This window comes from Rhinolophus sinicus, linkage group LG02, assembly GCF_036562045.2.
Source record: "Rhinolophus sinicus isolate RSC01 linkage group LG02, ASM3656204v1, whole genome shotgun sequence".
Classification (NCBI taxonomy): Eukaryota; Metazoa; Chordata; class Mammalia; order Chiroptera; family Rhinolophidae; genus Rhinolophus; species Rhinolophus sinicus.
This window is the reverse complement of record NC_133752.1, coordinates 190,937,533-190,963,374: the sequence shown is the minus strand read 5'-3', so window position 1 is coordinate 190,963,374 and position 25,842 is coordinate 190,937,533. Positions and strand designations below refer to the sequence as shown.

At 50.6% G+C, this 25,842-nt stretch overlaps 1 protein-coding gene across 1 annotated transcript; it reads left to right on the top strand.

The window, feature by feature from the left end:
* The first annotated feature begins 63 nt into the window (after positions 1–63).
* Positions 64–17,494, top strand: IFT27 (intraflagellar transport 27). Its single transcript, XM_019713450.2, has 7 exons — positions 64–478; positions 7,012–7,091; positions 7,474–7,533; positions 8,619–8,678; positions 10,014–10,131; positions 10,971–11,080; positions 17,280–17,494. The coding sequence occupies exons 1-7, from the start codon at positions 445–447 to the stop codon at positions 17,376–17,378; spliced, it is 561 nt and encodes a 186-aa protein (XP_019569009.2). The 5' UTR covers positions 64–444; the 3' UTR covers positions 17,379–17,494.
* The last annotated feature ends 8,348 nt before the right edge of the window (positions 17,495–25,842 follow it).

Below are 25,842 nucleotides of genomic sequence, written 5' to 3'. Positions count from 1 at the left end.
GCCTTCGGGGTGGGAACTTTTGGTGGCAGCCAATCGAAGGTCAGCGAGGACGGAGGAGGCGGGGCAGGCGGTTGTCTGGCCAGAGGGTCAGACGCGGTGCTAGGGGCCCCGGGGTTGTGGGGTCACTATTCCGGATCCCCACAGGCAGGGGCCGAGGGACTGGGCCGCGAACGGGTGCTGCGTCGCCTCGCTGGCACTTTCCGGGCTGCCTTCTGAGGCCTTGAGCCGGACCCCATCTGGCTCTCCCCTGCGCCTCCGCCCCATCCCTCGCGCCGGATAGCCGCCCCCTGTCTAGCCCAGAGGGTCCAGGCCCCATCTGTCCCTGCTCCCACCGCGGCCACGGGCACCTTGAGCGTCCTCCTCCCCACTTCCCTTCCCAGGCAGCCCCACCAACGCCTCTAGCCGCCGCTCTTCCCGTCTGGTCCGTGGAAGTGGCTGGTTACTATGGTGAAGCTGGCAGCCAAATGCATCCTCGCAGGTGAGTGTGAAATTTACAGTCTCCAGAGTCCAGAGACCTCATAAGTTATCAAGAGCTTTTGTTCACGTAAATTGGCTACCCTCTTTCCCTTTCTCTCTTCCAAAGGCGAGTTAATGCAATTACTAACAGTAAATTCCATTAGGTGTGGAAGAAGTAGCTTCCAGGGTACACTGGTAGCGCCAGCTGATTTCCCCCGCCCCCTGTCAGACTGTAAGACCATCTTCACCAGTCTGAGCTGTACTGAGGAGGTACAGACTCCTTAAAAATCAGGCTAACCGTACCCTAAGTGCTTCAACCAGACCATGTGCTGTACGCCAAAAGTAGGCACCCGTGGCTTTGGTATTTTTATGGGATTTTTTACCCTGACCCTGCCCCTCTGATGACAGGGACAATAATGTGAAGTTGACCAGAGTTTGCAAAAAAGGTGCAAGGGTATTGCCTTTAAAACCCAAAGTTACTGCGCTTCCCTACGCCCAGGAGGACATAAATGTCGAATCCCCCGAAGGCAGGAATCTTTGTTTTGTTGACTGATGGATCCCAAGCACCCCGAGCAGTATCTGGAACCCAGTAAGTCCTCAGTCAATATTTGCAGAATGAATGAATATGTGGCATTCACATGTGTGCTGCTCTTTGTATCAGTCTGCACATTTAGAAAAACATTTGCCTGGATTGTAGACCTGGAACCACAGAACACATATGTACTGAGTCCTCACTGCACGCCAGGCACATGTATTTCATTTCATCCTCTCACCGTGGTAGGTGAGCTCAGCGGTAGGTGCTCTGTTGTTCCCATCTTAAGTGGGGCACTGAGAAGTGAAGTCTCGCCCTAGTGAAGGAAGTTCTTAGGCATGAATCCAATTCCAAAACTCTGAACCTGTGTTACTCTTGGGACCTGTGACCTTTCTGGGGTTCCTTGACCAGCTCAGGAAAGAAGCAGTGAGAAATTATTAAGAGGATAAAGAGATTCTGACTGAAAGAGATGATACTTTTAATGACTTTTCTAATTTGGAAATAAAAGGGTCACACAGAAAGAGGACTGACGACAGTAACTCAAATCATCCTGGAGCAAAAGAAGTTAACGGTTCTCAGGAAGGGGTCTCTAGCTTCCAGAACTCAGGAGGAGGCCGTATTGTGTAACAAACAGAATTCTGGCTGTTCCTCTCATTGGCTGTGTCATCTTGGACAAAGCACTTCTCTGAGCCTCAATTTCTTCATACATAAGTTGGGACTGTTTTTGTTTTCTGAAGTTAGATACATTTTTTAATGTGTTTCTCCCTCCAACTCTACTTTCTCTTATTTCTTTTGTAATTCAGCTTCTATCGTGGAGCTAAGTGTACTGAGCACCTTCCATGAGCTGGCACTGTGGCAGACCCTCACCACAGGTCCTCTCACTGAATCCACGCAATTACTCTGTGGGGTCAGTATTATTGTCATCGTCATTCACAGCTGGTGCAACTGAGCCCAGAGAGGTTAAGACACTTGCCTTGGGTCACACAGCTGGATGTGGCCGAGCTGGGATCTAGACCCAGGTGATCTGATTTCCAGCGCTTTGTTCTTAGCCCCAAGCTAAACTGTCCTCGAGCCTCGATTGGCCCTTCTTTACACCCATTCCCTCAGGTACTGTTTCACCTGATTTCAGCCACTGCCTGAGTTAGTGATTCCTGAACTCCAACCTAGCTCTCCACCTGCAGCCTCAAGGCTATTTCCTCTTGGAAGTTTCCAGGGACTAGAAGACAGTGAATCAGCCCTGCCAGCACCACGCACCCAACTTCACACACCCCGCTCTGGTTTTATTTTTCCTTTCCCCTCACAGGTCTGCTGTTTAAATTGAGTTAATCTGCCCTTTTTCTCTCACATAACTAGTCATTGAAGGACCCAATATTCAATTCAAGTGCTTATTCATTCGACATATTTATTGAGCACCTACTATGTGCGAGTCACCATGCAAGGTGCGTTGGGAATGCAAGCACGAATCAGGCCAGCACCTATACTCAAGGAAGCGCTGAGATGTGCATAGTAACTTACAACGCAGCAAACATGAATTGAATGCCCTTTGTGTGCCAGATACCAGAGAAATACCTGCTGATCGTTCTGGCTCAGATCAGGAAAGAAAACAACACTTGACGTTTATCTATATTTTATTTACTTAAAAAATCACTTAACTATTAATATACATGAGACACTGTACATATTAACTCTTTAAATCCTCATAACAATTCTATGAGATAGGTGCTGTTATCCCCATTTTGCAGATGAGGCAACTGAGGCCCAGAGAGAGTACTGACCCAAGGTCACACAGCTCATAAGTGATGGAGCTGGAATTTATGCCCTACGTCCTATGATTTACTGCCTCTCGATGTCAGTAGGGATGATAGAGCCTCACCAGAAGGTTGCTCTGACATCAGGTCTCAATGAAATGGCAATGACCCACATGACCACACAAGTAAAAACAAAGGAGGGAAAGATGACCTTCGGAGGTTGTGCAGGAAGGACGCTATTTGAGCTTGGCCTGGCAGAGAATGGGCAGGATCTGGACTTGGGTCGGGAATACCTGGAAAGAGGTTATCTTCAAGGGATTCTCGGAGATCGAGAGAATAGGCATACAGATATCAAGTTATAATGTTGTACATCTGAAGCTTATATAATGTTATTAACCAATGTTACGTCAATAAAAAAGAAACATATATATATTTGTTATTACAGTTCTACACAAACCCATAAAAAAGAGAGAGAGGGGATGGGAGTGTAGAGCTGAGGTTTTGTGTGAGGGAAAGCCGGAGAGCGAGTCGGAAGGTAGGGTAGGGGTTGGCGGTGGAGAGGGGTATGCAGTGAAAGGAACCCTTGACAGGCTTTGTGTGAGAACGTGACAGGATGAAAGGAAGCCCTACGTTGGGAGGTTCATCTGTTGGTGTCAAACTGAGTGTGTTAGAACAGGGAGAAGACGAAAAGAAGAGAGGGCAGGTTGGAAAGTGTTTTCAGGCAAGATCCAGTCAAGAAAACAAAATGAATTTCAACAGAGAAATTTTCATATATGAAGTTGGTTCAACAGGTATTAGAGACCTGAAAAAGCTAGAAGGAAACATTGAGATGACATGGAACTGGTAGATGAAAGTGGGGTTGCCAGACGCTTGAAGAAGAACCCCACAAAGCAGGATCCAGACCTCTGAGGAAGGGGATGCTGCCTGGCTCGATGATACCTCAGGAATTCAGTCACCGGCGTGTGAGCCCACCCCACGCCACAGATCGCTGGGACCCATTGCCCCCTGCAGGGAGCTCAGGCCCGTGTTCAGGGCGAGACATGACCAAACCGATTCCAGGCCATCGTGAGGGTCTGTGCCTCAAGACCGCTCCTGGTACAAGTGCTACAGAAGTCAGGGTCCAGGCAAAAGGCAGATTCCACACGAGGTGCTTCCACAATGAGGATTTAGTGTGGGATGTTACCTCAACGTGCTGGAGGGCTGGAAAGACAAGGGGGACAGTAGGGCCGCACAGAGAATAACCAGGAAGAAGCCTTGCCCCAGGGCTGGGGAACAGCAGAAGGGGCTGGGTCCTCAGGACTTCATTGCTCAGGAGGGCCCTGGGGAGCTGAGAGGCAGACCTCTGGGAAGGAGGCCCTGCTCGCTGCTCCTGGTATCTGGGAGGGTCTGTAATAAGGCCGGTCTGGGAGTGCAAAGGAAACAAACCCAAAGTGGAGACGGCGCCTAATAGTGCTGGGGTGAAGGCCATTGCTAGGCTGCTGCAAAGAGAAACAAGCAGCAAATGGGAAGGAACAAGTCCCGTCTCCCCTTCCCGCCTTCCAGGCTTTTTCTAGAACTCGCATTGGCAGAGCCTGACAGGGAGCGCCTGGCAGAGGGGAAATGTGTTGGCAAAGTCCCAGCCCCAGCATACCAGGCAGGGCCCGGATGGGTAGGTCAGGGGCTGCGACAGAAGCCCAGGTATGAGGTAACGAGGGCAATGTCAGCAGTGACCACCAAGGACACATGGGCTGGAGACACGGCAAAGGAGATGAGGAAGGAAGAGAGTCAGAGGTGACTGTGGGGGAAGGCGGGACAGTGAGAACGAAGTGACATTGTGAACAGAACAAGTGTGATGCGGGCAGGACCGTTCAGGACCCAGGGGCCCGGCATGAGCCTGGCTGTAGACACACTGACATTGGGTGAAGTCCTGTCATTGCAGGGAACCTCCACCGGTTGGTGGAGATAGAGTCAGGCTGGGGAGAGAAATCCTGGCCCAAGAAGGGGCAGGCAAGGTAAAGAGAGTAGATGGGAGCGGAGGGCCGAGGACAGATGCACAAGGGTGCCCACGTTGGAGGCAGAGTGGCAGGAGAACCAGGCCAGTGCAGGGTCCCCAGGGCCATGGGGCCAGCGGGCTCGGGAAGGAGTGGTCTGCCTCACACTGACTCGTCCTTCAGAGCCGTCACGAAGCATGCGGACAGAGGAAAGACCACCGGACTTAGCGATTCTGAGGTCACGGTGACCTTGCGCTGGGCCTTTGCGGATGCCCACCCTCCCTGCCGTCTCCCCCAGGCTCAGCCTCGCCCCGGGAACGTCCATCCACTGATGAAACCACTGTTCATTCTTTCCTTGATGCACCCTAAGACGCGTGGGTTCTCAGCTTGTGCTATTTGAATTTCACTTGTCATTTTGTTGCTGTGCAGATGTGTTTGTCAGCTCCGTCCCGTCCCTGTGCTCAGATCCCTCCTCAGCTGACACAGGAGGTTTTTCCTAAGTGTGGGTGACTGACTGGCAGTCGGAAGAAAGATTTTTTTTTTTTTGAAATTCACCAGAACAAATCTGTGGGGAATTTCACAAGCAGGATGAGCCAAATCCAACTGGATTCAGAAGCCAAATTGGAGTCGGGAGGGTGGATGCAGCCACACGCAAGATGGAAAGTGATGGGCTGCCTGCTCTGAGACGGGTGGGACCCAGCGACAGTCCTTCCTGTGGTTGCTCGCAGTGTCATGGAAGGCTGGGTGATGAGGGTCGGTAGGGACAGTGTTAAAAGTGGTCAGAAGGGTCCCTGAGCTCTAGGAGTGGGGTCTGGCCAGGAGAATGTGATACTGGAATCCTAGGGAAGTTACCCAGCTTCTCTGAGCCTCGGTCTCTTCATCTGTCAAATGAGGTCCCTGATAGTCCCCATGTGGGGAAGGGAGGCTGGGGCGGGGAGGGAATGAATGAGAACCTATGAATGGGTTCAGGAGGGAGGCTCCACACAGGTTGGTTCCCTGTAAGAAGTGGTGGCAAATAGAAAAGCAGGACCTGAATAGCTCACGCAAACCTGGAGAAATTAACATGAAATGAAATACCACGAGTAGTCAAATCATTGTCTCACAAGAGAAAATTACAGGTGGGAAAAGTCAAAACAAAAGTGAACAGAGCAGCAGGCTATCCAGAAGTCAAGCAAAGAGAAGCGTTGAAGCCGATTTGTAAACTACGGAGTGAAGACGAAGAGCTTGCACCAAAGGTGCCAATCAGGGTCGCGACGCCGGTGGCGATCTTGCGGGTCAAGAGGGCGAGGAAGCAGCAAACAGGTGTTCTCTCGGGGCTGGGTGATGGAGAATCTGTGTGAGGCTCTCTAGGTGGAGAAGTTCTTACAAATGAAAACAGTGTGGCATCAAAAGAAGCCAAGCGGAGCCATCGGTGGGAAGGTGGGGAGGGCACAGGACAATTGAGGTGGGCACGTAGAGCCGCCAGCACCCTTGGGGGCACAGGAGAAACTCCAGATTCCAGTTCCCCAGCCATCTTGTGCGAGGTCCAGTTCTCAGGCTGAAACCGGCATAACCTTTAGTTTCAAGGTACCCATTCAAGGGGCTATCAAAAGGAAAGCCAGGAGATAAACCCAGTAGGTGTGAGGCAGCGCGGAGAAAACAGCTGCTGTTGCAGATAGACTTGGCCCCTGGAAAGATGGATATGCAGTGGTCACAAACAGGCACCCTGAGGTGGAGGGACAAACGGATTTCAGGATGGTGAGTGTAGCACCTGACTTTTTGTTTCCCGTAAATGCAGAAAACCTTCCCAACTCCCACCTCCCCTCCCACGCCACCCCTGCCCCCCAAAGGAAGGATGCAGGGTCTTGAGTATGGAAGCTCTAAACTCTAATTGGTTCCATCAGTCAGCTGAGCCCATCAATAGTCTGTGCGTGGTCGCACCTCTTCTACCTTCAAGACTTCAAAGTAAATTCCAGTTTGAAAGTGACAGGTTTTCCCTGGGGTGTGGGGTATGTTTCAGTGGAAGAGTGTCGGTTCTATTTCCGGGGCTCCAAAACCCTGAAGCTCTGCTACCTTCTGGGTCAGTTCTCTGGGATGAGAGCATTAGCTTGAAGAAACGTGACTCTGGCCATCATGGGTTTTGAAGCGTGGTCCTCACGGACCCACTGCCCTGCCAGTGACCTCAGAGCATGTTCCCAGGAGAATCAAGCGCATTTTCTCTGAAAACTCTTGGAAGTTTTTGATTTCTAGACGAGCATTCTGGAGCGGGAGGGTGTTGAGTCACGAGGATGGAAGTGATTTTTTTTCTTCTCCTCTGGCCTCACAGGAGACCCCGCCGTGGGCAAGACCGCCCTGGCACAGATCTTCCGCAGCGACGGAGCCCATTTCCAGAAGAACTACACCCTGGTGAGATGTGGGCGTTTAGGCCTGGCCGAGGCGTGAAGAGCAGTGATCAGAGAACCCTGAGGGACTGACTTCCCCACGCACCTTACGAGGCCCTAAGAGGTCTGACGAGGGGCTGCTCAAATGGCGCCATGTGGAAATCGTTTTTCCACAAACCACAGGGTGTGGAGCTGTCTGCAGAGCAGACCGGCCAGTAATCGACTGGGTCACCACGTACAGTTCACTCGTGGGCAGGGAGTTGGGTGAGGTTAGTGGACCCTCTCCGATTTCTGTACGAAAAGTGAGTCCAGAACACAAACAGTTAAGCTGGGGACATGCCTCCCAGGCAGTGGGTGCTGTAACAAGCCCCCCGGCTGATGCAAACCTTCTTGGTTTTCCTCGGCAGACGACAGGGGTGGATTTGGTGGTGAAGACAGTGCCAGTCCCTGACACAGGAGACAGTGTGGTAAGTGACGGCCTCGGCCTGCGGAAGCCCAGTCCCCTCCAGCCGCGCCCAGGGTCTCCGTACTCACCGTCACCCTCCCTATGAGAGACATAATGCAAGGACTTGACCTAGACTGTCTGTGCATTTGAGAACAGCATCGTGGAACACAGGAAGCCTTCTAGGGAGGGGCAAAAGAGGAAGTGAGGCAGACTGGCATATGGGCCTTGCCCTCACAGAACTCATCTATCCAACTTCTCAACCCGGGTCCATCTATGGGAATCCACCACTCTCAAAATTGAATTGCGAGATGTCATGTTTGTAGGTGTTTTCCTTGGGAGAAGTTTCAAAAATCGCCAGATTCTTAAAGAGGTCCATGAGCTCCAAACAATTTTAAGTACTCCCGATGCAATGAGAAGGGATCAACACAAGTATACACATAGCGAATGTGCAACGCAGGTTGTGGCACTGACGTTCAGGCAGCATGTGCCAGGGGTCAGACGCCAGCCAGGGGATATCCAGTGCCCAGAGGGAGCTGGAGGGGGAAATTAGGGGGAGATTCCTAGGTGTCAGCATTGGGGAGGGGCTGTCCCCTGGCTGGCTGAGGTTTGCACTGAGGCAGGAAGGGTCATCCCACGTCCTCCGTCACAATCATCCTTAGCCACGCAGGACGATGATGGACTGTCCCACTCTACACTCCTTCCCAGACCTACTCAGTGACCTCTTTAAAAAGAATGGTTTTCAGAGTTGAAAATCAATTTGGTTAACAAAGTGCAGAATGACCTTTTGGAAACCAGAGCAGTTGTCAGCCTGTTTAGCATTCTGTTCCGCCAGGTGGAAAGGCAGCTTGTTCCTGGTATTTTTGCACTGGAGGTGAAGAGAGGTGAGATGGCACACAGAAAGTGCCGGTTGGTGTGGGGACACCGTTGTGCGGCCTTGCCAAGATGCTTAAGGTCCTTCCTCTTCCTGTCATCTTCCTCGTGCCGTGGGGAAAAGGGGAGCCGGTCTGAATGAATGTGTGTGCACATGTGCTCATGCCTGCACCTCGCCCTGAAGTCAGGGCCGCAGTGGGCTGACACCAATACTAAAACATGCCTTTCTCACTCCAGGAACTCTTCATTTTTGACTCTGCCGGCAAGGAGCTGTTTTCTGAAATGCTGGATAAACTGGCAAGTAGCGTGCGGTCTGTTTCCTAACCACCTCCTCCCCCTCCTGCCAAAAGGTTTGCCCCTTACCATGTTCTCGCAGAAATCTCACCGCACCACGTGCCTACTGTGTGCCAGGCGGGAGGGACGATGCGTCTGGGCCACGATCAGCCCCCAACCTGACTCCGGGCTCCCCATCTTCAGCTCCAGCTCCATCCGAGGACAATCCGGGGTCCCTCACTAAGGCCTGGAGAAAAGAGGTGGCTCCCAGAGGCACACTGGGGAGGGCAGTGCGGTTCTGTGAGAGTTCTTGAGTCAGTCTGTGGAGTGAGGAGGGGAGGCAGCATCCGGGCAGTTCACACCCCTCCCGTCCTGGACGCCTCCGGGAGCCCATGTAGCTGTGGGGTAGGGAGGTGAGCCCTCCAGAGCGACTCCAAGCTGACCTTCCAAGGACATCTGAAGGAAAAGGATTCTCCCTCACACCTTGGAAGTTATGACGCCCCAGAAACAAACCAGGCTCTCACTGTGCAGGGTGGGGGTCTCGAGACCAAGGCGTGGCTAAGAGTCACAGGCACCAGAATTGGCGTCACGGCCTGAGCAGGGCTATCCTGTGGCCCCGAGCCAGACAGCAGGGTATCCCAGGACGCTGAGCAGCCCCTGAAGGTGACAGGCCCTGAGAGCATAGGCCTGGTTCTTCACTGGGACAGCGAGCCCTCTCCAGTCGCCGGGTCTGGTTTGGATGCGGGCTGCAGGAGAAGCAGAAAGCACCCTTTGCATTTTGAAAAGCCAGCCCTTATTAGGAGATGCACGCAAACAGGCGTTCAGTGACAGCTGAGGGAAAGGCTACCCTTCTAGGCCTGCAAAGCAGCAAGGCGTACCAACTTGCATAACTGAGCCCTCGGTTAGAATGAGTGGGAGAATGAATTCATGAGGCAAACGCATTTCTGGGGGGAGAAAAGCCGCAGTCCTGCCCTCATGTTGAAAGCATGTCTGACCTGGGCACGTCAGTCCCCCTACTCTCCAGTTACACGGTAGGGACATTCAGACCAGCCCTGCAAAGATGGACGTTTTCACAACGACGCACAGAGAGCACCCAGCAGACAGCCTGGCACGGATGTGAGCTCTCACCCGTGCCATGGTCCCAGCACCTGCCCCAACCAATGCCGAGCCCACCCTCCATTCAGTCCTTCGGGTGAACTGTTTTCTTCTGTGGGTGTGGCTGTTTTCTGAGTCACATCCCCTTTACAGTTTTTCATTTCCCTCCACTCATGTCCCTGCCCTTGGAAGACCCAGTTTCCCTCCTCGCCTAGAAGTCCCTTTCACTGTTACTGACGTGCTCGTGCTGTCCCTCTCGCGCAGTGGGAGAGTCCCAACGCCTTGTGTCTGGTCTATGATGTGACCAGTGAGCAGTCCTTCAACAACTGTAGCAAGTGGCTGGAGAAGGCTCGGGCACAGGTTCCCGGCTCCTCCCTCCCAGGTAGGAACTGCAGGCATCTGGGTTTGCCAGCAGCACCTCTTTCCTTCAAGTTCAAGAGCACAAGGTCATTGCAGAGCTGGCTGTGGGTGCAAACTAAGGGGTGCCCTGGGTTTTGGGTGTGATGGTCTGGCTTGTACACAGAAACCTCAGTGAGTTATCACACACCTCTGAGTCTGTAAAATGGGCATGATGACATCCACCTTTCAGGGATGTGGGGAGACGCGAGGTAAGAAGGGGGGAGGTGCTGTAACGGAAATGTGAGTGTGTTGTTTCCAGGAAGCTAACCCCAGGGAAGAATTCCTCATTTTCTCCTGTAAGACACAAGTAAACATGCAAATCCTGTTGTCACTTCTGAGTGCTTTAGATCAGTTTATTTTTCATCCCTATGTCAGATCAACAAATTCTCCTCATTATAGACCAGGAAAAACGATCTCCAGAGACGGGCTCAAAAATTAGCTGCAGCTGATGCAGCTGGGGACAGAACAAAATTACCTCCGAATCCCTGACTCTGAGCCCAGTCCGTAGATTAGTATTAATGACCATTTTTAAAGTTTGCTCCATGCACTAGGAATTACGCAAATGCCCGCATAAATTTGGCCCTTGCCTTCACGGCATTTGCAGCCTCAAGGAGACAAGGCAGACAGAGATACACATGAAGTCTAGAAGGGCAGAGCAAAAGCTGTGTGTGAAAAGCAAAGCCCGCCCGCGTGGCTAACGCCCTCCGGGCTAACACCGGGGCCTCATGCCCCTCAGAATCAGTGTGCTTGCTCTTTTCTCTCTCCAGCTGGCCTCCCAGACTGCCAGTTCAGTGCGGTGCTTTGGTTGTTTCTTTTGGGCAGGTGTGTTAGTGGGGAACAAGACAGACCTGGCTGGCAGACGAGTGGTGGAATCGGCTCAGGCCCAGGCGTGGGCGCTGGGACAAGGCCTGGAATGTTTGGAAACATCCGTGGTAAGTATTCTCCGCTTCCTCCAGAGCTAAGTCTGGAGTGGGATGCTGCTGGAAGTGGTTTTTCACATGACCTCAAGTGCATCGCGTTGTTATTCCGCCCTATGCAGAGTCGAATTTGGAACTGATGTTTAAATCCTTGGCCCAAGGTCTTTTCTCGGTATAGCGAGAGTCACCCATGCGTTTCAGTGAAGCAGATCAGCCAGCCAGCTCACTAATTTCTCAATTCTTGAGAAATACAAGTATATTGTGTTCGATTACAGTGACCCTTGATATTTGCATAAGATATTATGGATTAGGTCTTGTTGGAACATTACTTCAGAGACCCTCACGCTCAGTCCCGTCACCCAGGAGCTGGCCCCACAATCCCCACTTCTATACTGAGGTGAAGTGACTTGCCCAAGGTCACATGGGCAGTAGAGGGTTGGGCCAGGATTAGGGTCCATAGCTTCTGATTCCCATCAGTGTTGCCTGGCCCACCTTGCTGCAGCCCCAGGGTGACTCTGGTGAGCGGCAGAACTACCTGTGGGAGCCTCAGTAAGGTACTTACTTAACTTATGGGGGCCTCAGGTTCCTTGCCTATAAAGTGGGGATAATAAAACATATCCCTCACCGAGTAATAGATATGAAAATAAAGTCAGATGGTGAATATAAAAATACTTAGCACGAAGTCTGGTGCATAGTGAACACTCAATAAATGGTAGCTTTTTTTAAAGTATAAATATTTCCTCCTAGTAATCTTACTTATACTGTTATTACTTACTAAATTCTCGCGTTCATAGATTGTACAAAGATAAATGTCACTCTTGCCTGTGGCCCAATTATTGCAAATTCTAAATTAATGAAGTTCAAATTAGCGCACTTTTACCGTATAGAGGGTTTCACATCTTTTACGCAGCACACCTTCAAACAAAGCAGTAAGCCGTACTACCCACAGCCAACAATATTTTAGTATTCCCCCTTCCACCATTCACATTTGTGAAATTGCCTCCTCACCCCAATATCCATATTCCCCAGAACTCTTGATGGAACTCAGAAATTAACACCCAACACATTAGTCAGCAAAGACCACTGGGCTGCGTGTTTATACTCTGCTCGGTGTTTGTAGCTACGCTGTTGAGACGGGTGGGTATAAATTGTGCTTGCAGAGGCTGCAGTTAAGCATTTGGTATTAACTGTGCCAGTTAACTAGTCCCCCCTGAGTTGATGCTAACAGAAGCCGCACTGGCAGCTCGGTTAAGAAGCTGTAATTAAAAAGGAAATATAACCAAATGCTGTTTGAGATTCAGCCAAGTCTTGACACCAAGCCCCTCTCCTCTTCTTACTGAATGCAGCAGCAATCGTCTTGCAGACCTAAAGGTGGTACCTACACGGTAGCTTGACGTTCCTTTTTTATTTTTAAGTCCATCCCCAGAAGTTACCTATCTTAAAACTGAAAGCTTGGGCCCTTTGACCACCTTCACCCTCTCCATCCTCCACCCCCAGTCCCTGGCAACCACCAATCCGCTCTCTGTTTCTATGAGTTTGGTTTTTTTTTCAGTTCCACGTATAAGTGAGATCATACGGTATGTGTCCCTCTAAGTATGATTTATTTCACTTAACATAACGCCCACAAGTTTCATCCATGTTGTCACAAATGGCAGGATTTTTTTCTTTTCTATGGGTAAATAATATTTCATCATGTATATATACACATTTCCTTTATCCATTCATCCATCAATGGGCACTTAGGTTGTTTCCATGTCTTAGCTATCGTAAATAATGCTGCAGTGAACCTGGGCGTGCAGATACCTTTTCAAGCTAGTGATCTCATTTCCTTTCGGTATGTACTCAGAGGTGGAATTGCTGGATCATATGGTAATTCTATTTTTAATTTTTTGAGGAACCTCCACACTGTTTTCCAAAGTGGCGGCACCAATTTACATTCCCACCAACAGTGCACAAGGCTTCCCTTTTCTCCACATCCTCGCCCACACTGGCTATTTCTTGTCTTGTTGATAACAGCCAGTCTAACAGGTGTGAGGTGATAGCTCATTGTGGTTTTGCTCTGCATTTCCCTGATGATTGGTGATGTTGAACGCCCTTTCATATACCTGTTGGCCACTTGAATATTTTCTTTGAAAAAATGTCTACTCAGGTCCTTTGCCCATTTTTATCAGATTATTTGTGGTTTTGCTATTGAGTTTTATGAGGTATATATTTTGGATACTGTATTTCCCCGAAAATAAGACCTAGCCGAACCATCAGCTCTAATGTGTCTTTTGGAGCAAAAATTAATATAAGACCCGGTATTATATGATATGATATATTATATTATATTATATTATATTATATTATATTATATTATATTATATTATAATAAAATTGGTCCTATATTAAAACAAGACCGGGTTGCTCCAAAAGACGCATTAGAGCTGATGGTCTGGCTAGGTTTTATTTTTGGGGAAACACGGTAGTAAACCCTTATCAGATTTGTGGTTTGCAAATATTTTCTCCCGTTCCATAGGTTTCCTTTTTATCTTGTTGATCATTTCTTCTGCTGCACATAAACTTTTTAGTTTGATATAGTCCTACTTGTTGATTTTTGCTCTTGTTGCTTGTGCTTTTGGTGTCATAGCCATAAAATCATTGCCAAGATCAATGTCAAGGAGCTTTTTCCCAATGTTTTCTTCTAGGAGTTTTATGGTTTCAGGTCTTAAGTTCAAGCCTTTAATCCATTTTGAGTTAATTTCTGTGACTGGTATAAAATAGGGATTGAGTTTTTTTCTTTTGCATGAGAGTATCCTGTTTTCCCAACACCCTTTATTGAAGAGACTGTCTTCTGCCCATTAAGTATTCTTTGCTCTCTTGTCAGGTATTAGTTGACCATGTATGCAGGGGTTTATTTCTGGGCTCTCAGTTCTGTTCCATTGGTGTCTGTTTCTATGCTGGTGCCATACTGTTTTGATTACTCCAGCTTTGTAATATGGTTTGAAATCAGTCAGTGTGATGCCTCCAACTTTGTTCTTCTTTCTCAGGATTGCTTTGGCTGTTCGAAGTCTTGTGTGGTTCCTCTTTGACTTTGTAACATCCCTTGATAGGACATTTTCAGGCCAAAAATTTAAAAAGAATTTCTTTAAACAGAAGTTAAAATTTTTGAAAACGCTGCTCATCACTGTAAGAAGTTGGACAGTATTAAATACAAGTGAGTTCAAGAAAGGTCCACAAGGATGGCACCCCTTGCAGGCAGATGAGGGCAAGGGCACCAATGCTTGCTGACCACCTACTGCATGCCAGCTGTTTGGTGCCCATTATCTATGACTCTTCTCTACCAGCCTTTCCAGGCAGCCACGCCTGTCCCCGTTTTACACACGATGAAGAGACGCAGAAAGGCTGTGTAGCTCTCCCCGGTTGCCTAGCTCAGGCAGTAGAACCAGGACTAGAACGCAGGCCTGTCCAGCTTGAGAACCAGGGCCTGCTCGCAGGGGTTTTGGCCTCCCACAGAGCCCACGATGGGACTCTCCGGAACAGACTTCCAGGCCACATCGAGTGCTCATCTGAGCCTGCCTGAAGGATCCTTCACAGGCAAAGCAAACCTACTCTACAGATTGTCAGCGAGATTAGTCATTTAACAAAAGGATTCCTGTCATTGGCAAGCCCTCCTAACGCATCTGGAAAACGATTCTGTTTGCATCTGCCATTTCAGGAGTGCTCCAAGGCTCACCTCCACTGAATTCCTTACTTCTTAAGTTGCATTCTCCCAAGATCTCGCTTTCAAGAGCTTCGAATCCATTTAGAAATCACTGTGCGTGGGCTTTGCAGGCCTCATTCTCTTTCCATTCAGTACTTAGCTGTACTTTCAACCGATCTAACATTTTACTCTTTCTCATTGGCCTTACCTAGGACATTATGCTCTGCGCGATCACAGGAGTCTTGCAGGTGTAACTGACTTATTTCTCTCACGTCTGCCTGGAGAGTGACAGCTTCCCTGTCCTTCGCAGTCGCGAGCTCATTCGGCTACAAAAGGTCCTGAGCGCTCTCTCAGCACCGCCTCCTCTGTCTCTCCTCGTGGCCAGCTTATTTCCTCCACCTTATGTGCAGGGTGTTGCTTGGTAGATAATCCAGGTAGCATTCTCTACTGGAACTGGTTTCCTTTGCGTATTTCTGCCCTGGGCTGGCAGAGAAGAGACGCTGCTCTTCTCAAATTGGGGAATCTGAGTTCTGGGCTGGGCTGTGCACGAAGCAGCTGGGCCATTGCACCCCCGGGGCCCCAGACTGCTGTCTGTAAAACACAGGCACTGGGCTTGATGACTTTGTAACATTCTTCGGTGTGGAAATTCTTCCATTCATTGGGGATGGTTCATTGCCTCTTATCAAGGCTGCACTCTTGCCAGCTGCCAAGGATTGCTTGAAAACGGGTTCTTGTGCATTCATAGCTTGAGCTACTGTCTTGAAAGTAGTGAGTTCTTTCTTATGCCAACTTCTTGCTTAAAAAAAAATTAAAAATATGTTCACACAGTGCAACCACCATGGAAAACAGTATGGACATGGCTCAAAAACTTAAAAATAGAACTACCTGATGACCCAGCAGTTCCACTTCTGCATTATTTATCTGAAGAAAACAAAAACACTAACTCAAAAAGATATCTGCAGCCCCCAAGTTCATGTCAGCATTTACAATAGCCAAGACGTGGAAACAACTTAAGTGTCCATCGATGGACGAATGGAGACAGAAATTGTGGTGTATATATGCAATGGAATATTATCCAGCCACAAAAAGAAGGAAATCCTGCCATTTACAGATGAACCTCCGTAAAGCTTGAGGGCATCAGGCAAAGTGAAGTAAGTCAGACAGAGAAAGCCAAATACCATATGATCTCTCTAATATGTGAAATCTTTTAAAAGAACAAACAAAAAACAAACAAACAAAAACAAGCTCATAGATACAGAGAACCAATTGGTGGTTACCAGAGGTGGGTGGTGGCGTATGGGTGAATTGTTTTGTGTTGTTTTTCCTTAGTTGAATTAAAAAATTGTTTAATACGTGTGTGCACACAGAGGGGGAGAGAAAGTCCTTTGGGCACCTTTAGTCACAAAAGTATTATTTCATTTGTTAAAATGCCCAGTCCTGGGTGACTGTCAAAATTCCTAACTTGATTTCCAGTCAGTGCCTTCCCCTGGCCTGTTCTGGGAAGCGGGGCCCGGCTGGCAGCTTCTGCGTTTCTGCACCTGTGCTTCCCCCAGCTCAGCTCTCAGCCTGAGGGAGTGGGGAGATACAGAGGGAGGGTCATGTGGTCTTTGTTGGGACCTGCTGTGGCCGCTTTGGACCTGACAGGGTTCTCAGGTGGTGCTTGCTGAGCATGTCACAGGTGCCCCCACCCTGCCCCCATCAATGGCGCTCTCTCACCTGCAGTTTCCATCTAACAGGTGATATACCTCCTCACCCCTCCTGTAGCCACAGTTCTGGCTGGTTCCTGTCCATCTGCTCCTCTTGGGACCCATTACCCTCCTGGAGGCCGTCCCCGAAGTCCCTTTAAGACAGCTCCGGGCTGGCACTCTTGCTTGGCCCACCCGCCCCTGGTCCAGGGAAGTGCAGCCGCAGCCTTAGTTTGACAGCGGAGGCAGAGCTGCTGTCCCCAGTGCAGCCCTCCACTGGCTTGGCCATCAAAACCGCCAGCCCCCGCCTCACCTGGATTCTTCCCAGGCCTGGGTCCAGCCCTGTCCTAAGCCCCCAGGCCTCAGGCTTTCTCTTGGAACCTCCCACTGAGGGGAGGGGAGGGAGCGGTGCCCCTCCTGGAGGGACACACCACAGCACAAGCCCCACCTTGAGGTGAGGGTGGGCCCCTCCCTTGAGTGGGAGGGTCCTTGCCGTCTGTTATTTTGCTTTGGCCTTTGAGGTCTCCGTCAAAACTAAGCAAGAAAGAAGTCTCCTTTTACATCCTGTCACACACACAGTGAGTGGCCAAAAGGACAGGCTCTAAAGAAACGGATCTAGGCCTAGCCCCAGCTCCACCACTGACGAGTGTGCAGCTTTGGGCAAGTTACCGTAATCTCGCCATATCTCAGTGTCCTGATAAAACAGGCGTAACGATAGGAGCCTCCCCGAATGGTGTGGAGGTGAAATGGCACAGCTGCGTGTAGCACCTGCCACGAGGTAAGAGTGGCCGGGTGCTGGTTCTGTGATGATGACACACCGAACACAACCGACTTCTTGTCTCTACAGAAGGAGATGGAAAACTATGAAGCCCCCTTCCGCTGTGTGGCCAAGCAGTTCCACCAGCTGTACCAGGAGAAGGTGGAGCTTTTCCACACACTGGTGTGAGGCGCTGCCGGCATCTGGCAGTGGGCCTCGTCTCCTTGGAAGACGAGAGAAGATGGAATTGCCTGGGCACTTCCAATATATCCTGACAGCTTTAAATAAAGTGAGGAGGAAACATAGACGCAGCAGCTCCTTCTGTTCTTGGCCGGGGCAGCCCTAGTTCCATTTTGCACTTTGGCTGTTGGTTCCAGAGCAGCCCTGGGAGCCAGGCTGGGAACCTTGGTGGCCCTGCCTCCTGGGGGGGAGGGGGCTGGCACTTGTCAGAGTGGATGGTCCCACCCCCCTGAAGGACCTTCCACTGAGAGTAAACCCCACCGTGTGATTTGAACTTGCTTACAATTGGCTGCAGTTGAGATGCTCAGCTTGGAGCTTGCCGCAGGGCTGAGGGGGCCGCAGGGCTGAGGGGGCCGCAGGGCTGAGGGGGCTGATGGCCCACACCTGATTCTAACAGATGCAGACGTGCTGCCTGTTCGCAGTCCAGATGCCAAAGCTCCCTCGCAGGGGCCACTGTCACTGACAAAACAGTGCCCTCTGCCGGCCTCCCTTGGTGCCTCTTCTTCATAAGGGGCCAGCCCCTCCCAGCTGCCGGGAACCCTGAGCGTCCAGGGAGCCAAAAACCAGGCCACTTTCCTTTAATGACCTGGCTCCCAGTGAGCGGGGCAGCCGTCATAAGTCTTTGCCCCGAGCTTGACTGTTTTCCATCCTGTCTCTGCTGCCAGATTAATCTTCCTAAAACACCACTTTCATCGTTTCACTCCTCTGATTAAAGACCCACAGAGGTTCCCCACTGCCTTCACAGAGGGCTGAGGGCCATGGGCTGGCATCCAAGGCCACCTCCGACTGTCACCCTCACCCAGAGGTCTCGGCTTCTTTCAGCCCCAGAGGGGGACCATCCCTCAGTCCCCAGGGGGGCCTCGCACCTTGGAGTGAGGACCTCGTGCTGAGAGTGCCAGCTTTGGGGGTAGACAGACCTGGGTTCGTCCCGATGACAGTGATGATAATGGAAATGACTGGTTGCTGTGTGTGACCTGCCATGTCTCTACATGAGCTAAGCACATTACGTGTATTAGCTCATTTAATCTACAACGTAGTCTTATCCCCCTTTACAAATGAAGAGCCAGAGTCAGAGAGCTAAGTGACTTAGCCAAAGAATGGCACAGCCGGGATCACGGATGCAGGAGCCCCGCCCACAGCCACCGCCCTCTTCCGCCTCCTGAGCTTGACCTGGCCTGGAGCAGGCGGAGGTCCTTTCATCTGCAAAGGGTCATAGTTAGGCTGTCCCTCAAGGTCATTGTGATGGGTGAAAGACATCAGGCACATGGTGTCACCTACGTCAGGCCCTTCCCATCCCTCTTCCCCTTCCGGTTACTTGTCGACATGAACTCACTGTAGCCACAGCCATCTTCCTACTGAGTCATTCTTTCAGAAGCTCGTACCAAGGGCCTGGAGCGTGCTGGGTATTTTTCTATGCACTAGCAACACCACACTGCCAGCCTCATGTCACGTGTTCCAGAAGGGAGGACCTGCAGAAAACAACCAAGGATACATGGAGGGGAAATTTGGGGTTGCCCCGGAATTGGTTACGGGGACCCACAGATGTGGACAAAGAGATGCTAAGCAACCCACTTCCTAAAGAGATGGCAAAAGGCTGGGGCTGCTGTTGCTATAGCCTAACAGGATGGCAGAATTGGCCCTGCTACCAGGGGCCACCCCCGACCCTCGCTCCTTGCTCTTCCTTGTTTATATAAGAAAACTGAGTGGTCAAGAGGGAATGAGGGCAGACATGGTGCTGATGCATGGGTACCACTCCCTCTCCTGCCCCACCCCCAGAACCAAGCAAAGGAAGGCCCACGAACCTCCTCCTGAGACGGAGGAGGCAGCCAAGAAGAGGAGGCTGGCACCTCGCTCCCCAGCTGGATGCTCACTGAGCTGCAGGGACCTGGTGCCAACTGCAGGCACAGGGTGGTGAGGGTGTCCTTGGGGGAGCTTGGCACATCCCCTGGAGTTGGGGAGATTCACTGGGAAGGAGCCTGCACCACCAGCGGGGAGAGCAGGTGCCCCCTCAGTTGTGGTCCATATAAGGAACCACGGAAAGGGCAGCACTGGGCTCTCCAGACGGGTCCTGGCAGAAGGAGCTGCTGGAAAGGTTAGGGGTTGTTCTGCTGGGAGGGCTGGCGGGATATGGCTGCCCCCTCCTGAGGAGATGCCAGGCACCCCATCTCAGGGAGATTGCAGCCGAGGGAACCAGACCAGGAGCAGGCCTGCAAGGAAAACAAGCACCCCACCCCCGAGCCCTCTGCTCCAAGGCGCCCCAGAGAGAGAAGGAGAGAAAGCCCTCGATCCCTTCCCACTTCTAGAGCGGAGCTTTGACCCAAGACTTGGAGTTTGGGACTGGCCTGGTCTGAGTTTTAACACCTCAGGGTGCCTGAAATACGTTCAGATCAGCCTGTCGTGAGGACCCAGCAGGGAGGGACTCAGCAGAGTGTGACGAAATGAAGCAATTAGGAAAAGTAAGATGGTTTAGGCTTGGAGCCCACGGAGTCGAGATTCCCCAATAAACTGGTTCTATACTGAAGGATGGAGGTCATTTCAGACCATGTTAAGTACTGTGCAGACAATAATGAAGCTGTGATAGCTGGTGATTGGTGAGGTAACTGGGTTAGGTGGGCAGGAAGCAGTCTGAGGAGAAGTGACATTGGAGCTAAGGTCTGACCGCCACGTGGCCATCTGGGGATGAGCCATTCAGCAGCAAGGACAGCAAGTGCAAAGGCCAGAGGTGCGAACAAGCTCGCAGAGTCCAGGAACGTCAGGCCAGTGGAGAGGTTGGCTGGTGTGTTGCCAGAAAAAGCAGAAGGAGGTGAGGTCGGCAGGGACCGTACTGGAAGGAATTTGGAGTCTATGGCAAAGGCGACAGGAAGCCAGCGGAGGACTGACATCATAACTTTCTTGTGTCCTCAGTGCCCGGCACGGTTTGGGGAATGTAGTAGTTACATCACTTCCCTGGAAACCCCATCCTCAATGAGCAAACGTTTACAAATGCATGCCGTGTCTGATTTATTCAGTCAACATGTGCCAAGCATCTACTAGTGCTGGTCCCCATACTAGGAACTGGGGACTTGTTGGTGAGCACATCAAAACTCCCTCCCCTCGGAGCTTGCGGTCTAGCAGAGAGAGAGAGAGAGAGAGAGAGAGAGAGAGAGAGAGAGAGAGAGAGAGAGAGAGAGGTTCAGCGAACGGGAAATGCCTGACAGAGCTCAGTACTGCAGGGAGCGCTGCGGGTATGCCAGGGAGGGAGACGGGAAGGTGACACAGGGAGCTCAGGACAGATCTCCCTGAGAAGCTGACATTAAAGCAAGATTGGAGAGAGGGCAGAGCAACTGGCACCCCCTGGGCGTGGTTGGTTCACTGGCCCCTCAGAGGTGGGCGTGACCACGGTGGCCCATCTTCGACTTTCTTTCACTGGCACCCAGCACTGGGACACAGAAGATGGACACAGGCTGTGTATGCGGACTTCGGGGGGTTACAGAGTTGGATGGGACTCAGGCCTTGTGCGAGAATCACCTACGTTCCATAGAGGAGAAAGCCGAGCCACACTTGACTTCTACACCCCAGTGGAACCCTGAAAGCACCCCAGCCAGGGTCTCCCAACTGCTGCAGGAGGGCACGGAAGCAAATGACTTCTCTCACTGTCTCCTCTGGGACTGAGGAGGAAGTTTCCACCGTTTCCCTCCCGCTGTGAGGAGTGGTTGCTCCCTGGCTCTCTGAAGCTGACCCTTCTGCAGTCTCTTTGGCTGCCTGCTGACACCACTTGGGTGTCACCGGAGGTGTCACCACCAGGAGGGCAGGGAAGCCAGGCAATTGGGAGGGGGGGACACAGCAGGACAGTCACGTCTGGAGTGGGTGTTCAGAAATGTAAACCGGTAGGTCCCCCAATTCAAACACGATACCTCTGTGACACTGAGGCACTTTCCTTTGTTGGGGTCCACTTTCAGATGTGGATGATGTGGGAGGCAGCCCCTGGAGGGGTCTCCGTACCCAGTGGTCCATCATGACACTGTTTCTGCCGTGAGAGCCAGCCCTGGAGATGCCCGTGGCTGTGAAGGTGCATTAGTTAGACCATCTTCTACCAGGAGACTCAGGGGCAGGAGGCAGCCTGCTTCAGTGTCTATGATAAAATACATTCATCCTGGTGCTAAAATGTTGTGTTTTAAAGAAACGGAATATTGAAAACTAAAAATGTCCTGTCCCACACTGGGGTGGCAATAAACAGATTCAACTGAGCCCAGGACGGAAACCCAAATCTGTCGGAGTTTTGCCCATTCTGGAGATGCAGAGGGAAGCCTTTGGTTTTGCACGTGCGGGTCCCATCCCTGTATCTATCTCTGTGCAGGGGCCCTGCTGATTCCAAGGGTGACGGAGGCTCTGCCCTTGAGAAGGTCAGGTCTAGTGGGCAGGGAGGGTTCCCAGGGACCTTGCAGCAAAGTACCTGCTGCTGACCAGGGAAGGGCATTCCAGACAAAGGAACTAGCATGTGCAAAGGCCCTGAGGCATGAAGCTGGGGGCCCTCTTGGGGAACGAGGAGTGCAGTGTAGGGTGAACAGCGAGTGGGTGCCCAGCAGGTGAGAGGTTGGAGAGGAGGACGAAGCAAAAGCATGGAGCTTTTTGTACACAGAGCAGAGGAGTTGGGCTTTTTCCATAAAGGAGTGGGAACCAATGAAGTTTTAACAGAAGTTATTCACCTGAATTTCTTCTTTAGAAAGATCAACCTGGAGGGAATTGGAGGATGGAGTGGGAGAGGAAGTGCCTGGAGGTAAAGAGGCCAGTTCTGCAGCTGACAGGCTGAGGAGGAGACAAGGCGTTATCCATCTCCAGCACATTAGCAAAGCCTTGGGAAACCTTGCATTTTCAACCCGACTTAGAGTTGTCTTCCCCTTTTCCTTAGAACACCAATCGATCTTTTTAATGCATTATCCTTTACTTACTTTAGAGACAGCGAAAACAGAGGGTAACTTCTTTGGGTTACAAATTGTTAGTGAGGGAGCCAGGATTGAGAACTCGGACTTGCCAGTCCTCTGTGGATTTTATGATATTTATGTATATAATGCCTGTCCGCTCTTCCTCTCTGCCAGTAAACAGAGCAGATAAATATGAAGAGGATGGCAGCAGAGAGCTCATTTACACCCCAAAAAGGCAAGAAGACTGGGAAGGCTCATTAGGAGAAAATATCGACCGGGCAGTGTCTGAGTTTTACCTGTGATGTGAGGGAAAAGTGCTTTTTTTTTTTTTTTTTTTGGCCAAAGCCATTATGTAACTGGTTCTAGGGGCAGAGAGGGGTGACCCCAGAGTGAGCGTGGGGGCAGAGACCCGGAGGGCAAAGACAATGTCAGTTCCTGGAGGGCAGGGACACATCTGATACTCAGCGTACGTTCTCTAGAAGCAGCCAGGGTTTCGTGGAAAGAGCACTGGTTTTATTGACCTCAGAAGAGTGGAATTAGAATTGCAGCTGTGCATCCACGAACGAGTCACCTACCCTCTCTGATAGTCAGTTTCCCCATTTATCAAATGGGCATAACAGCATCAACCTTACCAATTACTGTGTGTGGATGCAGAGATGCAAAACCTCCTTTTACCACGCGTGGTCTGTAGTAATGACCAACACGTAGTAGGTATTTCCAAATGTTCTTCAGTAACCGTAAAAATAATGTATGCTTATTCAAAAAAAAAAAGTCGGAAATGGAAATTATTCAAATCCTACCACCCAGAAGCAGCCACCAATCCCACTCTAGTATATGTGCTTCCATCCTTTTCCTCTGCATATAAAATCCTGTACATATTTTTTTAAGTAAAAATATAATGCCATATATGCTATTTGGAATTTTTCTCTTTTCACTTAATATCTTGTGGACATCATTTCAGGTTGAGAGACAGTTTCACACGACCACTTTATTTTTTTTTAAATCATGAAAAATTTTCAACATACCCCAAAATAGAGAGAACCGCACAACGGGCACTCATTTACCCGTCAGCCAGACTCAGAACTTGCAAGATTTTGCCACCCTTGCTTCACCCTATGCCTCCTTCCGTTACTGTTACTGTTATAATCGTTTAAACCAAATACCAACACTCTGTCATATGTCTCTAAGCCAATCTCAAGGCCATTATCACACCTGATAAAACGAACAGTAATTCCTTAGGAAGTACACCCAGGAATTACATCTGACACCCAGCCGAGATTCAGATTTCCTCAATTAGCTCCCAAAGGTTCTTTCCCAACTGGCTTATCACATGATCATTTTTAATGACCCCCTGTGGAAGGACACCAGGTTTCTAAGTTGTCACTCAGGAAAAGCACTGACGGCCACATTCTTTTGGGCCTACATGTGGACCCCTGTCCAATTATTTCTACAGGACCAGTTCCTAGAAGGGAGCTTTCCAGGTCAAAGCCTATGCACATTTCAAAGGCTTTTAATAGCATTTGACATTGCCCTCCAGAGAAACTGTACCAATTTACACTCCCACCAGCAGGGACTGGCACCCTGGACAGCCTTGGGTTGTTAATGAAAGGAAATTAAAGGGAGAGAAAGCAGGAGAGGAGAAAAAGAAAAAGGAAGAGAGGCCTGGAGTGAGAGGAGGCAGAGTGGCACCGCACAGCTCTCGGTGCCCCCTGGCTGCCAGCCAGCGCCAGCCTGAGAGGAGCTTGGAGAGCCAAGGCTCCAAGCCCATCGGTGACTGCACCAAATTAAGTCTTAAAGCAACGATTCAGTGGAGACCGAGAACAAAGCTGGAGCGAAGACCCTTCGATCCATTCTAATTAGGAGCTGCCTTTCCACAGAAACCAGGAACAGGCTGCCACAGCTGAAGGCAAAAAAAAAAAAAAAAAAAAAAAAGCTGCAGCTCAGTTGTGCGCAAAGCTTGTCTGTTTTCTTAAAATCCCAATTAAGAGCTCCATCCATTGGGTTCACAATCCCCTGGAACCCTGTTCTGAAGGTTACAGAATTCAAATCGGGGTGAGGGTCTCCACTTCTCAATGCCAGGGGACGTTCTGTTCTTGCACTTGCTAAGGGTGGGAGAAGAGACCCACCTGTGACACGTGGTAAGCATCTACCTTGCTGCTTCTTTTCTGATTGATTGATTACTATACCTTAAAAACTGAAATTAATTTCAGGTTTGAGAAGAGCAGATAAAATTGAGATACTTTTGAGGCCTGGCTCTATACGCACAAATGGGGTACCACTGGTCCGGCTCCCGCAGCCTGCAGTGCGTTGGCGGTTCACTCCACAGGTGGACGTTGTGACGGTTTGCTGGACGTGGATACTCTCTCTCCAGTTTGCACCATGATATTCGTACGTTGAGCACAAGCCCTCAGAGAAGTAGTCCAAGCATCAAAGCTGTCCCGCCTTCAGCTGACAAAGCCACTCCCACCGTAAGCACTGACTGTGGTAATGTAAGGACTCGGTGAGTTCACGGTGCCAAGTCCACCACTTCCTGAGGTGCTGTATCATTTCCAAAACGATGTTTAAATGAAGAGCACGCAGGATCCAGCTCGTGGTGGGTTCTTGCTGGTGTTACAGAAAGTTTCCAAGTAGAGATCAGAAAACAGTTTCATGAACCATATGTCGGCAGTTCACACATATCTCAATTTTCTTGTGTATGGTGACTCTTTGAAGTGGGCGTTTGGCCCACACGTCACAAAAGAGGAATCTGAACCCTCCAAAGGTGACAGGTGACGTGACTCACCTGGCCGGTAGGAGTCAGGACTTGCACCTGAGTTCCCTCCAATGTAGGCCTCTTTTCAGGACCTCTGGCTGCCTTCTCAGCATCTATGAGCCTTTTTTGTTGTGGATTCCAACAGGAGCGCCCGTGCCCAGGTGTGTTGGGGCTCAGAAACCGAGTGCAGGGCCCTGCAGGGAAGCTGAGCCCCTGTGAACCCTTCTTTGGGCATGGATCTCCCCAAGGCCCCTTCCAGCCTGTTTCCTCACAACCTGCACAACAAGCCAGGAGACCAAGGTAACGTTCCTATTTCACAGCTGAGGGCACAACGGGCCTGCACGCTTCCTTCCGAATGCAGCTTTCCAGGAACACGCACAGCTGCTTTCCGGGATCTGTGAATCTCAGGAAACATCTTGGGGAAGATTGGGTCCTTCCCAGCAGGCTTCCTTCGGCACCTCCCTGGTCTAACAAGCAGGTGGCAACAGCTCGGAGAAGCAGAGCTTGGAGCTGCGTGCCTGCACACAGCCTCCTCGGCTCTGGGGTCAACAGCCTCGGGGGCGGATCTCCACTCAGCCCTTCCTCACTAAGTGACCCTGGGCAAGTCACTTCGCCTCTCTGGGTCCTGATAGCTCCCTCGGATGGTGGCTGAGGATTCCCAATGTGGCAACACTCCCTGTGCTGGGACAGTCCGTTCCAGCCTCATGATTCTGTTGCTAACTTGCCCGCATCCTGGGTAATCCCAAGGTGTTGAGTCTGC

Bases quoted from the DNA above. Each gene is read 5' to 3' on its own strand.
- IFT27 (XM_019713450.2), top strand. From the start codon at position 445: ATGGTGAAGCTGGCAGCCAAATGCATCCTCGCAG. The intron at 479-7,011 runs GTGAGTGTGAAA...CTGGCCTCACAG, and splicing joins AGCCAAATGCATCCTCGCAG to GAGACCCCGCCGTGGGCAAG. The intron at 7,092-7,473 runs GTGAGATGTGGG...TTTCCTCGGCAG, and splicing joins TCCAGAAGAACTACACCCTG to ACGACAGGGGTGGATTTGGT.